This window comes from Sceloporus occidentalis, unplaced genomic scaffold (assembly GCF_023333645.1).
Source record: "Sceloporus occidentalis isolate IW3139 unplaced genomic scaffold, rSceOcc1.0.p SCAF_4, whole genome shotgun sequence".
NCBI lineage: Eukaryota > Metazoa > Chordata > Lepidosauria > Squamata > Phrynosomatidae > Sceloporus > Sceloporus occidentalis.
Window position 1 is genome coordinate 2,320,433 of NW_028316984.1, and position 15,503 is coordinate 2,335,935.

Below are 15,503 nucleotides of genomic sequence, written 5' to 3' on the forward strand. Positions count from 1 at the left end.
TGTTCTGAAAACACTGGGGCTAACTTGTCAGAAAGCATTTACAGCAGTTGCTCTGCACATGTTGCTCTCTCAGTGCTATGTGGATTAACATAAATTACAGGAAATTCACTGTTTCAAACTATCAAAAAATAGGGAGTTTCAACATGGCCTGATTAGCAAGGACACAGCTTGCCATTCACAGCTGAAGCATTCAAAAGCACTGTCACTTTGTTCATAGTATATGCCATAATCTTTAAATACAGCAAAATTAGAAGGTGCCATGGGCAGGCTATGTTACAGTGAATGTGTGTGCATAACACTCACAAGGCCTGTAGATTCTTTCTCCACAACATTGCCATAATCTGTCCATTCTTCTCAGCCTCTACTGCCAAAACTCTGGTCCATGTCCTACTGGTATCGTGACTAGATTATTGTAACCTTCTTCTGACAGGGCTTCCTCTCTCACACCTCCATCCTTTAATCTCTGTCCAGCATTCAGCTGCAAATATTATCACAGCCACTCACCGCTTTGACCATATTTCTCCTCTTTTATCCTCCCTTCATTGGCTCCCCTTCCCCTTCCGCATCCGGTACAAGCTTTTTTTGTTGACTTTCAAAGCCCTGCATGGACTGGCCCCTCCTTACTTATCTGAATTTCTTTCTCCTTACATTCCTACTCGTACCCTCTGCTCTGGTAATCAAGGTCTCCTGTCCCAGCATAGGATTGCCACTGCCCCCTCCCGGATTCGTCCTTTATCACTTGCTGCCCTTCACTCCTGGAACCTTCTTCTCCCACATGCACACCTCATCACTTCTCTACCCAGTTTCAAAACTGAGTTAAAGACTATATTGTTTAGAGAAGCGTTCCCAGGGGTGAGCCCCTCTCTGCCCCAGGAAGCCTCCTTTTAAACAGCCATTAAGAAGCCAAGCCCTGCCTCCAGTCCATCTCCCTTGGTCCAGGCCTCAGAGGTAGAGAAGAACTGCTGGACCTGATCCCCTTCCCCACCACCACTCCCTTCTCCTTTTGTGTTGTGTCTTTTTAGATTGTAAGCCTGAGGGCAGGGAACCATCTAATTAAAAAGATTGTATGTACAGCGCTGTGTAAATTTACAGCGCTTTATAAATAAAGGTTAATAATAATAATAATAATAATAATAATAATAATAATACAGGCTGAATCAAATTATGCAAGAAATAGTAGTTATTCTGCTACTTAACCAAAATCCTAACCATTACCAATCTGTCTAATGTCAAATGCTGTTATGATGTATGAATACAAAAGCTCTTTGCCTTCAGAATATACCTTTAAAAAGCTACTTACCATTTATGCCTGTAGGAATCTGAGCCATCATGATTCCAAGTGTTTCTTGCTAGCCATCTGCAACTTAACAACATTGTACCATTAATAATGCAACAAGGGCAGAACACAACTCAGCTTCTTCTGTAAGGCAGAAGGAAGGTCCATCCCCCTTCAATGAACAGGCTTGACAACAAACAATACAGGGTTTAAATCTTTGCTGAAAATGCTGAATTAAGGTTGGGGCGGAAGGCAGTTTTTTACTAGGTAAACAGGCAGTATTTTTTAAAGTGAAATAACACACTGGAGTACAAAATACATCTGAATGAGAGATGGCAAAGGCAAACCACCTCTGAATTTTGCTACGAAAATCCTGTGATAGATTTGCTTTAGAGTTACCATACTTCAGAAATGAAGCACACAACAACAATATATCTGAATAATAGCTAACCACAAACATAAAAAGATGAAACAAAAATAAATATTACATAAAATATTAGTTCTTAAAGCTTTCTCTTTTACTGTGCTAAAATATGTAGTTTTATTTTTTTTAAAAAAGTGAAGGGAATAAGGTACAAGAAAACAGTGCTATACAAGAAAAAGGAAACATACAAAATTCTAATACCATGTGCTTGACTACCTTTGGTCAGACAATCCCAAATGCTGCTTTTCTCCTTCAAACCACAACAGAATAAAGCTGTTTCTACTCTTACAGTAGGCTGAGCACTTCCAAAGACCACAAAGGTGGATTATCAGAATCCCAGCTCCTTCTCACTATGGTGCTAAATGGGAGATCGTAAGTTAGAAGAAAAAACACATAGAATCATGCAATCATAGAATCATAGAGTTGGAATGTAAAGGCAATTTGAAATAGGAAAGGTTAAAAGTGATAGAGCTGATGTTTTAGACCAGAGGTATGAGTAAGTCAAGAGTAATAATTCCACTGTAAGAGAATTGTGAAAGCAATCTAAATATTTTGAAATACGAAACTTTTTTTTTCCTGTGAAGTAAGTACTGTAGATTACTAACTCTTAGGAGTAATTTCTGCTGAAGCCACCAACAGATGAGGAAACTTGATTTAATCCTACTCAGTGATTTGAGCCCAATGCAATAATGTTTGATAAAATATTACAGAGGCTGAGAGCTGTAATGTAAGCTCGAATGGTGAAGTGTTTGGTGGTTGGAGTATGAAAGCATTCATTCAAATAGAACTAGAAAATACGAAGACTGCATACCTTTAGTTGAAAATGTACAAACATTCAGCAAGGCTTTACATAAAATATATATCAGGAAAATACAATATTTTTTCCATTTCTATGCCCTATCTATTCTTCAATATTTAAGTTTATTTGTAACACTCACTTGCTATTGTAGCATGAATGAAAAAGGGAGGGAAGAACACACAGAGATAAAAAATGTCACTACAGTCATTCTTGAGATTACAGTACATTAGCTCAACCAAATCTTTAAGAATGTAATGACCATTAAGAGTTTGCATAGCAAATCAAGCTTATAGTTTTCAGAAAGGCCCACACGGGCCTAAACCAGTCCACTCCAGAAAACAGACTGAAATTATATTGACTGCTTCTCATCACACCTCCCAAAATCTGGATGGGTATCACAGGATGACAAAATTTGGGTGGTTACCACTTGGACACATCATGGGAAAGCAAAACTATTAGAAAAGACAATAATGGTTGGAAAGGTAGATCGTAGTAGAAAGTGAGGAAGACTGCATGCCAGATGGATAGACTCAATCAGGTAGGCCACGGGCCTTAATCTACAGAAGCACTGAAGGACAGAGAGGCTTGGAGATGTCTCAGCCACACGTTTGCCATGAGTCAGGTTAACAACAAAAACCACAGGATGGGAAATATAGGCCCCATACCTTTAGAAGTTACCTAAACCAACATATTGTCTTCATGTGCACATCATACTGCCCTCTCCTATGTATTCTTGCTCTCTAGAGGCTCTTCTCCCATGGGGTGCAAGCTCTTTCTCATGCTCCATTCCATGCAGACCAACACCCGACACCCACTCCATGACCAGCAGCATTGACAAGACATTCTCCTTGCAGTTGTTGACCTGCTTTCTCTAGACAGAGACCTCTACCCTGACAGGTGACATGTCAGAACATTCTGCAATGCACAAGAGTGCTCCTAGAATGAGGCTGATAGCATAATGGGCTATGCTAGTTTGGTGAAAAGAACAACAATAAAACAAGGTATCTCTGTTTAGGAGTAAACAGGGCCTCCAGAAGGAAGACGTTTCACAACCATTGTGTTATAAGGTTAATTCCCATATAAATAATTAATTCTAGTACGCACAAATGAATCAGCACATGTCAATTACAAAGATCAACATTCCCCAGATGGAGGCTCCTCCTAAGAGAAAAGGCCAGCACTGGCTCAAGGAAGACAGCAGCTACAAAAGTCAGGAGGTATAAGAGGAGCTACATAATTCTGTATATGAGAACAGCTGAATAAAAGAGAAGTTTCACTATCAAGTCATCTGTGTCTTATGTACCCGGTCTGCAAAAGAAGTAAATTCTGCATGCTCAATTCTTTGGTCATGTAACCCATATCATGACTTGAATTGTAATCTGTGTTTTGGCTAATTCATCATGATACCTGCTCAGCATGTGTTCTACAATTTCTAGCATGTTCACTTGATTTGCAGTCCCTCTGTCAAAATTATAAATAAAGGCACCACTGTCTATAGTTGATTTTGGCTAATTTCTCTCAGCTATAGACCCTGTCCCCTACCTTTGAGAAACAATAGAATAACAGGTGACTTACACTGTACTCGAGCATATTTTCAGCACCACAGAATTAGCTTTGAAGACCAAACCAGAGATACTATTGAAACTAGCTTACAAAGTGATAAAGATTCCTAAAGCAGTATGTGTGTGAAGTCTTCCATAACCTTAAACTGCAATATAAGTTAATTGCAGTTAATAGAGCTCCACTGAAATAGGGCTATTAATAGATCTGTGTTGAAATCTGCCTCCCATCCACCCACTCAGCATGTTTGTGAAATTCAGTGAATTTCCTTTTGGGGAGAAAAAGACGAAATGAAAATAATTGGATTGGGGGGGGGGGGAACCCACATCCACATTTTATTTAACAGATGAACAAGGTGTCCACATTTTCACTCACACACCAAAAAGCATGAGCACTGTAAATGAAAGCACTGGATTTAACTTTAGTGACACATGCTCCACTTACTTGATTCACAATGGAACCACATTGTCCCCTGGTGTTTGTCTTTTTTTAACCAAATCATCTTTCTCCCTTCCTTATATGCCTCCATGTTATCTATGCAAAACAACTATTTCCTCTACAGAAAAAGAAAGAATAATAATAATAATAAATAATAAAAATTTTATTTGTATACCGCCCTTCTATATAATCAGGGCGGTGTACAACATTATAAAACATCAACAGAAAAGCAATCATTACAATTACATTAAAATTTACAACTACATTAAAACTATCTACATTAAAACAATCTAGCCAGCTTGCCACTGCTGACATTGGGGGGGGGGGGGGGGGAGAACTAATTGGGGCCTGTGTCAGGGAATGCTGATTTGAACAGAAAAGTCTTAAGCCCTTTTTTAAACTGGGCCAGGGAGGTGGCCGAGCGGAGCTCAATGGGCAGAGAATTCCAGAGGGTCGGGGCCGAGATGGTGAAAGCTCTCCTAGACGTGGAGGCTAACCTGGCCCCTGGAACCCTCAATAACTGCTGCCCAGGGCAGATTGTATGGGGAGAGGCGGTCCTCAAGGTATCCTGGGCCCAAGCCATTTAGGGCTTTATAGGTAATAACCAGCACCTTGTATTGCGCCCGGAAGCGAATAGGCAGCCAGTGCAGATCTTTAAGCGCTGGTGTTATGTGGCTGGCTCTGGGTATGCCAGTAACCAGCCTGGCTGCCATATTCTGCACTAGTTGTAGCTTCCGCGTATGGTACAAGGGCTGCCCCATGTAGAGCGCATTGCAGAAGTCCAAACGAGAGGTTACCAGAGCGTGTACTACCGTTTCAAGGTGCCCTCGGTCCAGGAAGGGGTGCAGCTGGCGAATCAGCCGGAGCTGATAACAGGTGCTCCTGACCGTCGCATCCACCTGAGATGTAAGGTGGAGGGATGAATCAAGGAGCACCCCCAGACTGCGTACCGAGTCCTTCACGGGAAGCGTGTATCCAACCTCACAAAACAGAATACTTGAGAAGAAAAATAAAAAACGCACTGCTGTATAAAAATGGTTTATAAATTGTACAAGACATACATTCCTCACATGCACACACCTTATGTTCACACTAATGGTTACGCCAAAACCCATTCTGTGTTGCTTCTCTAAGCACAGATTGACCTGGATTGCATGCTCTCTAAAACTATCAATACCTCATCTTAATAAACCAAGATATTTTGTACATTTTTGGTTATCCTAATAAATTTGCACCATTAATAGCATGCTGACAAATGTAGCCTTTCAGCTCCCATTCACTCCTCCCTGCTCATGCAAAAAAGAGGAGTAAAACCTAACGAAGAGGTTACTAACACCAGCATGCAGCTTATGTACAGCATTGCTTAATGTGACTTGCACATCAAGCTATTAAGAAAATATCAACTAAAATTTTTGATATTCGACATATACTGACAATTCTTAATGCTTGGCCTATGACAAAGATATATTTGCAAACCTTGCCAGTGTGGTTCAGCCTAACATGCACTTTACGTATTACTTTATACTGTGTTTTATTATTATTGTACTACTTTGAATTCTTTATACACATTCTAAACACTAATGAATAAATAAATAATACCTAGTTTGCAGGACTACATCACATGAATACAACAATAGCACATAGGAATCTCACTTATAAACTGAAATTTCACAGATGTAGAATGATTTCAATTTACAGCAGGAAAAACTTGTTTTTAAAGGGATATTTTAATTGAGGTACTCCATAACTCAGATGATATGATGAACAGCATGAAGCTATATCATGCTTGCTGAGTGTACTTGGAACCTACAAGAAGGAACTCTGGTGTTGCATCAGTTGATATAATGATAAACAGATCTCACCACACATACAGCAATATGCTTTTCCTAATACTTTTCTTCTAAGGACCCTTGCAGATGTTCCATTTCAAGTACTACACAAAAACATTCAATAGGAGCCTAAATTACTGTTCTCCTACTAGGAATGAAAGGACACATCATCCATACAGACAACTATGGAAGGATGTTTTAAAATGACTTTCATGTCTTTTGCTGTCCTTCATTCTGCTAGAATTGGCAACTGTATATTGGTCAAAACAAGTCTCCCTCTCTCACCAGCTAGTAGTAGTCACTCACAAACTAAATATCTAGGAGTAGCTGTGTTGGCTATATCCAATAACATACAAACAACGATACCTTTATTGGAACAACCAAAATGTACAATTACATATTGCAAGCTTTCAAAGTCACACTGTCTTCTTCATCAGGCAAACGGGAGAAAGAAATTGAAGATGTTAGTCATAGGCCTGTATTTTCTGTTTCTAGTTCAGATGGTAGGAAGGGCTATCTTCAGGCTGGCACCTCGCCCTTTGGCCATGTGGTCACTAAAAATTCAGGCCTATGACTAACATCATCAATTTGTTTCTCCTGTTTGCCTGATGAAGAAGCCAGTGTGACTTCAAAAGCTTGCAATATGTAATTGTGCATTTTGGTTGGCCCAATAAAGGTGTCATTGTTTGGATATTATTGTACAAACTAAATATGTAAAAGGTATGCATTATGCATAAAGGAGAATGGCTGACAAATGCCAGACATTCCACACCAGCCAATTTGGTTCATACAATTGTGATCCATTTTGCTTTGCAGGATCATAACTAGGCCACATGAAGCAAAAACTGGCATTACACATGACAGCATTCCATTGCATTTTTCTACAAGGGAAGAGGAGAAGCATTCCTTCAAGTAATTATGGCTTTCTATGTGAACAGTGTCATAGAGTTTAGTCTCCAAGTGATACTGAACTTGTATCTGGGTGGAGTTTCTTGTTGCTTCTTGTTATTCTTTTTTACGAAAGAATAAAAAGATCTTGTGTAACCCCACAAATTGGCCTGTCCTCTAACCCTTCTACTACATGCCAATCAACAAGCCCAGGAAAATGCCAAATATTTGTGCCAGAAGACTTAGCTTGAAAAATCTTGCAGCATATACTTGCTTTCATCTGGCCTCAAAGTTTCACACAAAGAAGAGGAAACAGTACAAATACACACAATTTTTATTCTATGGGGGGGGGGGGGGAGAGCTGGCAACATTAATGAATAATTTGTGGTTATGGTTGTTGTGTGACGTCAAGTTCTAAAGCAACCCTATCATGTTTTGTGTGTGTGTGTGTGTGTGTGTGTGTGTGAGAGAGAGAGAGAGAGAGAGAGAGAGAGAGAGAGAGAGAGAGAGATAGATGTGTTCAGAGGGTGTTTGCCATTGCCTTCCCCTAAGGCAGAGAGAATGTGACTTCTCTGGTCATCAAAGTGTTTTCCTTGGCTGCGTGGGGATTTGAACCCTAGTCTTTCAGAGTCCTAGCCCAACACTCATAGCATTACACCACACTGGCTCTCTCTATGAATCCTTTACGTTTGCTTAATAATTCCATAATCACAACCATGAAACGGCCCTAACCAGTTTCCTTAAAACATAATAAGAACAAATAAATCAAAAACAATTGAAGAGAGATTTAGGAAAAAAGAAAAATGAAATCAAACTGAAAGTTGTGCATCTGAATCCTTTTTTGTTCAAATTATTGAGAAGTCAGAAAGTTACAAGAAAAAAGGAAGTTGTCAATAATTTGACAAGAAGGCAGGGTAAACTTTTCATTATTTCTAATAAAATTGAAGCATGAAATCAACAGTTAAGAAAACCATTTCTACTATCCATTTTTTTTGGATAGTCTAATGTGAGCCTTTTTTTCTCATCAAGATCATGTCCCACATTTTATTCCACCAAGTATCCATATTAAAATTACATTTTTCCAACCACTAGCGATTTCAGTATGAGCAATAGATAACAGGAGTGAAATCATGCCCTTTTGTTTTCTTGGGAGTAAATAAAGAGAAGCAACAATCTGGGCTAGATTTTTATTGGCCTGTTACAGACTGCCAAAATAAAGCTGCTTCGAGTCTCTTTGGAGGTATGCTGTTTAAATGATGCATGCATCCTAAGAATCCGGAAGCTGCACCAAAGCTGCACTCCAGTGCTTAGGAATGGAGTGTTGCTTTGGCGCGACCTCCAGACTCTTAGCACCCATGCATCATTTAAATAGCATACCTCCAAAGAGACCCGAAGCAGCTTTATTTTGGCAGTCTGTAACAGGCCACTGTTTGACTTGTAATACTGAAGATCTGTCTTTATTCTTGAGCCCAAAAGTTTTAAACTACAGGACAATGAAATCCACAAACCAGCCATAAAACTTCACTGTCCCATCAGTGTCATCACTAGGGTTGATGTCACCCGGTGCAGTTAACTCATGATGTCTCCCTCTCCCATTGAGCTCCTCCCATACAGAATCCTTAGTAATGTTTTTTGTTCTAATGTTACTTATAAATCATAATTTCCATGTATCACTGAATGTAATAGCAATAATTGTGATATGAACAACTGGCAAAATTAAACTTATACCTTTAAATTACAATATCATGTGCACAACATAAATGTATTTACATTGTTTCATGTGGTTAAAGTGAAGATTTGGTAAAATGTGCTATTTTAAAGGAAATGTTTTTTAAAAAATTTAAAATTAAATTTTATTTTGTTAAAAAAAACCTGGGACTCTCCTTTCTCCTCCCACTGAGCCTCAACCCACTCACACCATCTCTTTAGCACTGTAAAGGGACACAGGTGAGTACTACTGCCCCTTTCTGCCAAACGGCAGATGTTTGGGGAACAGTGGTGTCACCTAGTGCAGTCCACACCCCATGCACCTCACTAGTGAGGCTGTGTCTCAGAGTGAATAGAAAAATAAATGACACCATAGGTAGAAATTGAAACTAACAGTAACACTAGAAAATGCAATTGGTGTACTTGGAACTACTACCACTTACGAATGATTTCAATTTATAGAATGTCTCAACATTAATTATTGTTATTGCTTATTTTTAATTTCCTACATGGAGCAGTTGGGTTGGACTTGATAGTCTATAAGCCCCTTTCCACTCTATGGTTCTTCTGGGATGTTTAGTATGATGCAAAAGTATTCTTCCGTACAAAGAGCAATAATTTGTGAACTAGCTTGAAATGATAAAAAAAGCAATCTTTACAAGCTGAAGTTTAAAAAAAGGTGAGTGGTCTTCCATTGTAAAATCTAGCCTATATGTAAAACACCATCCTACGAGTGAGCTTCCACAACAAAATTTGTTCAACTTCTCAGCTCAGTCAATTAGGGCAACCCTATTTATTCAGAAAATACACTAAGGCTTCAATCTTTAGTTTACATCTCTGAAAACACGTATAAAATAAGATGGCTCACTGAGTACATCAGAAATGATTTCTGAATAAACATGTACAGGACTCCACTGTAAAAGACCTTACGTATCCACCTTATGTGGGTAATATGACATGCTTACTGTAATGCACTTGCCTTTCATTTTTCAAAAATTAACTTTCTATACTTCTTTGAGATTACTGTTACAAGTTTCAGATTACTGCACAAGCTTCCCTTTGTTTGTCAAACTCTTAATCAGCCATGTACTAAGAAAAGAACAAGAGTTCCCACAGAAACATGTGGCAATGTTTAGGATCTGTGGGGTCTCCCCTCCTTCTTCTTGAAGGAAATGAAATGTGCACGGAAATGTACATGGAAAACTTCATAAAGTAATTTGATGCATTTTACTGTATTTTAAAAAGTAACCTACATACAAATGACTACAGTCTTTGGCTTGCAAGAAGTTACAAATGAGACCACAATAAAGATTGCAAATTCACAAGCTTCAAAAATACAAATACAGTTGTGCTTCCACATTTGCTGGGGTTAGGGGTGAAGGAGCCCCATGAATGTGGGGAAAACTACAAATAAAAAAACACTGTTTTTTTACCTGAGAGAACATCTTTCTAGAAATCTCCAGGTCCTCCAATGCAACTCTATGGCCAACATCTGCCCAAATCTGACCATACAGTCATGCTGGAGGACCTACAAATGCCTAGAGAAGTGTTTTCTCTATGAACGTCTACGTTCTCCAGCACAACTCTATGGTCAACTTCTGGCAGAGTTGCACTGGAGGACTTAAGATTCCTAGATCAAATCTGCGAATAATTGAATGAGCAAAAGCCGCAAATGTGGAGGGCCAATTGCATGCATACCTCACAATTTAAGAATGGTACACATTTGAGACAAATGCCTATATTTTTTTTTCAAAAGTGTAAGCACATTAAATATATATGTCCCTAAAACTGTTCTTTTAGTTATTAAAGACACATTTGTTGTTGTTAACCACCTTGAAATTGTGCCTGACTCATGCATGCATGGGGACCCTATGGATGACTATCTATTTTGACTATCAGCAAATGGAAACCAGAAAGCTGATACAGAAATTAAATAATCAGCACCAAAATGGCACAAACGTAATTTGACAAAATTCAGGGGTAGCCATGCTGGCCATATAGAAAGTACAATAACATCAAAACTTGATACCTTTAATGGGTCAACCAAAATACATATCACTGTTTGGTGGGTTTCTGGTGTTGCTGGATAATTTGACAACTGAGGCGCTCATCCAGAGTTTGGTCAGTTTTACAAGCAGGAGGAAGCAAGGACAGCTGAAGGCACCAGCAGAGGAACATATATATGGACATATATATGCCATTGGTATGTGAGAATGTCAACTCAAATTCAAAATCCTTTGTGTATGGAAATGAAGTAGCAAAGGGTATAAAGGATTTTGAAGTTGAACTGATATTCTCACATACCAATGGGATATATATGTCCGTCCCTGGTTTCCACTCAACCAAATGCATCTGGGGAAGTGGATGGTAGTCTAGGAAAGCTCCTGCTGCCCACTTCTTTCTTCCAGTGAGTCTCAAAGGGGCTACAATATATCTCTTTCTATAGGCTGATTCTGCACTCTAACATGGCTATATCTTGGAATAATAATAATAATAATAATAATATGCATCTGAGGAAGTAGAGGGAAGCCTAGGAAAGCTCCTGCTGCCCACTTCTTTCTTCCAGTGAGTCTCAAAGGGGCTACAATATATCTCTTTCTATAGGCTGATTCTGCACTCTAACATGGCTATATCTTGGAATAATAATAATAATAATAATAATATGCATCTGAGGAAGTAGAGGGAAGCCTAGGAAAGCTCCTGCTGCCCACTTCTTTCTTCCAGTGAGTCTTAAAGGGGCTACAATATATCTCTTTCTATAGGCTGATTCTGCACTCTAACATGGCTATATCTTGGAATAATAATAATAATAATAATAATATGCATCTGAGGAAGTAGAGGGAAGCCTAGGAAAGCTCCTGCTGCCCACTTCTTTCTTCCAGTGAGTCTCAAAGGGGCTACAATATATCTCTTTCTATAGGCTGATTCTGCACTCTAACATGGCTATATCTTGGAATAATAATAATAATAATAATAATAATATGCATCTGAGGAAGTAGAGGGAAGCCTAGGAAAGCTCCTGCTGCCCACTTCTTTCTTCCAGTGAGTCTTAAAGGGGCTACAATATATCTCTTTCTATAGGCTGATTCTGCACTCTAACATGGCTATATCTTGGAATAATAATAATAATAATAATAATATGCATCTGAGGAAGTAGAGGGAAGCCTAGGAAAGCTCCTGCTGCCCACTTCTTTCTTCCAGTGAGTCTCAAAGGGGCTACAATATATCTCTTTCTATAGGCTGATTCTGCACTCTAACATGGCTATATCTTGGAATAATAATAATAATAATAATAATAATATGCATCTGAGGAAGTAGAGGGAAGCCTAGGAAAGCTCCTGCTGCCCACTTCTTTCTTCCAGTGAGTCTTAAAGGGGCTACAATATATCTCTTTCTATAGGCTGATTCTGCACTCTAACATGGCTATATCTTGGAATAATAATAATAATAATAATAATAATATGCATCTGAGGAAGTAGAGGGAAGCCTAGGAAAGCTCCTGCTGCCCACTTCTTTCTTCCAGTGAGTCTCAAAGGGGCTACAATATATCTCTTTCTATAGGCTGATTCTGCACTCTAACATGGCTATATCTTGGAATAATAATAATAATAATAATAATAATATGCATCTGAGGAAGTAGAGGGAAGCCTAGGAAAGCTCCTGCTGCCCACTTCTTTCTTCCAGTGAGTCTTAAAGGGGCTACAATATATCTCTTTCTATAGGCTGATTCTGCACTCTAACATGGCTATATCTTGGAATAATAATAATAATAATAATAATAATAATATGCATCTGAGGAAGTAGAGGGAAGCCTAGGAAAGCTCCTGCTGCCCACTTCTTTCTTCCAGTGAGTCTTAAAGGGGCTACAATATATCTCTTTCTATAGGCTGATTCTGCACTCTAACATGGCTATATCTTGGAATAATAATAATAATAATAATAATAATAATAATAATATGCATCTGAGGAAGTAGAGGGAAGCCTAGGAAAGCTCCTGCTGCCCACTTCTTTCTTCCAGTGAGTCTCAAAGGGGCCACAAGATCTCTCTGCAGATGGTTCCGCAGACTAACGCGGCTCTACCCCTGAACCCTGCTGCCATAAAGGAAGGAAGGAGGAGGCCTCTGGTTCCCAGCTTGACAGGTGCCAGGCTCTGAGCCGATTAGACGCCCAAATGGCGGCCTCCAATCCTCAGCCCTGCCTCCCCACAGACCTCCTCCTCCCAGCCCAGGGGCAGATGGCTCTCAAAACGCCCCCCAAACTCTCTGGAAAGGCCACCTTAATGGGGTTGCTGCTGCTGCTTCTTCTCAAAACTAGGAAAGCAGGCGTCTCTCCCTCCCTCCTGATTCCAACAAGTGCCCCGCAACTATGACTAAGGTCCCAAGCACACTGGAGAAATAAACCCGGCTTGGCACCGCTTGAACTGCCCCGGCTCAAGGGGGGCTATGGGATGCCTCCCCCGCACCTGCGCCTACCTGTTGCGCAGCCTGGCAGCCACCTTCCTCCTCCTCCTCCTCCTCCCGAAGGCCCTCTGTACTCGAGAGGGAGGCGCAGGCCTACTCCTCCCCTTCCCCTTCCGAGCCACTGCCCCGCCTCCTCCTCCTCCTCCTCCTCCTTCATGATCAGGGCGGCTGCGTCAAAGCCACAAGATGGCGGCTGATGCGAGGAGGAGAAGCAGAGGGCTCCAGGGCCTGCCTTGCCCTCCTTCCTCCTCCACTATAAGCCCCCCCTCGACTGGGAAGCCCACCGCCCCTTGCTAAACTGAGAGCAATAGGAGTGAGGGCAGTGGGAAAACACGCCTAGTTAATAGCTATGTTTTAAAGCACGCGGGAACAGCTGTAGAATCAGAGTTGGAAGAGACCCCAAGAAGGCCCCTCCAGTCCAGCCCCCTTCTGCCTTGCAGGAACTCTCAGTCAAAGCACTCCCTGGGACAGATGGCCATCCAGCCTCTGCTTAAAGGCCTCCAAGGAAGGAGACTCCACTACACTCTGAGGGAGTTTATTCCACTGTCGAACAGCCCTTACTGTCAGGAAGTTCTTCCTAATGTTGAGCTGGAATCTCTTTTCCTGGAGCTTGCATCCATTGCTCTGGGTTCTGTTCTCTGGAGCAGCAGAAAACAAGCTTGCTCCCTCCTCAATATGCCATCCTTTCAAATATTTCAACAGGGCTATCATATCACCTCTTAACCTTCTCTTCTCCAGGCTAAACATCCTCACCTCCCTAAGTCGTTCCTCATAGGGCCATGGTTTCCAGGCCCTTCACCATTTTAGTCGCCCTCCTTTGGACACGATCCAGTTTCTCAATGTCCTTTTTGAACTGTGGTGCCCAGAACTGAACACAATATTCCAGGTGGGGCCTGACTAGAGTGGCACTATTACTTCATGTTGGCCATTTAGCAAATGCAAACAGAAATCCATCAATTATACCTTTATTGAGCAACCAAAATGCACAATATACTTGTTGCAAGCTTTTGAAGCTCCATGGGCTTCTTCATCAGGCAAGATGCTAAAACCAAACAGGAGAGGAAAAAACAAAACAATTGGAGATGTTCGTCAGATGCCTGCACATTGTTTCAGTCTTTCGTAAAGATGGTATACTGGGGAGGATATATTTTGTGCAGGCAGGCTCCTCCTCCTCCTGGCCATGCGGCAATAGGGAGATTTTCAAAGTCCAGGAAATTTAAAGTACATTTGTATCCCAAGAGGGACCCTTGTTTTGCAATCCAGTATGTCTCCAGTATGGCAGGGGGTTGGACTAGATGGCCCGCCTTGTGGTTTCTTCCAACTCTACGGTTCTATCCATTCCAGTGAGGTCACAGGCCTCTTTGTAGGCAGAGGACAATGGATTCCTTCATGTATTTGCATCAGGAACATTTGGATGGTGTAGAAAACGTGCAAATTCAGTCCAAATTTAAGAAGAAAAATTGTTTTACCTTGGTTGAAGTCCCAGACCACAGGCTACTCTTCATGGTTCCTGAATTCGCATGTATATTGTGCATTTCGGTTGGCCAATAAAGGTATCACTGATGGATTTTTGTTTGTATTAGCTATATTTTAATCATAAGCCTCCTGTAATTTTTATATTAGACCCAGCTATTCTCTACAACCCAGCTCTATGCAAATTTGGTGGTAAGACTGCTAGGCGGCAAGAGAATTATACCCAAATTTGCCCCTGACAGCAGCCTGACATAGAGTGACTACAAGTCCTCCTCCTTTTCCAAGACCTGTCCTCCATTTCAGCCTCCTGCCCAGGAGGAATTTGAAGAGGTCTTCCCATTTCAAGCAGGACTGAGAAGCCCATTTAGGGTGACCAGAGATCCTCCTCTTGTTTTGGGAGGTTTCTAAAGGTCACCCCATTGTTTTCCCAGACCTGCCCTCCATTTCAGCCTTCTGTCCAGTAGGAATTCCAAAATGGCCTCCATTTTGAGCATGACTCAGAAGCACTGGCTTACATTTTTATGAGTGTTTTGAGCTTTGATTTTGGTCATACCCTTCATTTTGTTTTGAATGTCCTATGTTTTGCAGTGCTTTGTCCTCCTTTGCAGTTAATATGACATCTGCTGACGAAAGAGTCCAAGGTGCCACC

At 40.7% G+C, this 15,503-nt stretch overlaps 1 protein-coding gene across 5 annotated transcripts in view; it reads right to left on the bottom strand.

Moving 5' to 3' along the window:
- Positions 1-13,444, bottom strand: part of LOC149313418 (intersectin-2-like) — a 116,012-nt gene extending 102,568 nt beyond the window's left edge. For 2 of the 5 annotated variants that reach the window (XM_089519079.1, XM_089519075.1), the window contains exons 1-2: positions 13,394-13,441; positions 1,301-1,357 (exon numbers count right to left, since the gene is read on the bottom strand). In XM_089519079.1, coding sequence (XP_089375205.1) covers positions 1,301-1,331 — 31 coding nt within the window. In that variant the 5' untranslated portion in view covers positions 1,332-1,357; positions 13,394-13,441. Of the gene's footprint in view, positions 1-1,300; positions 1,364-13,393 lie in introns of all 5 variants that reach the window. The other 3 variants (XM_089519077.1, XM_089519080.1, XM_089519078.1) reach the window with 3 other exon arrangements.
- Between the last annotated feature and the right edge of the window lie 2,059 nt (positions 13,445-15,503).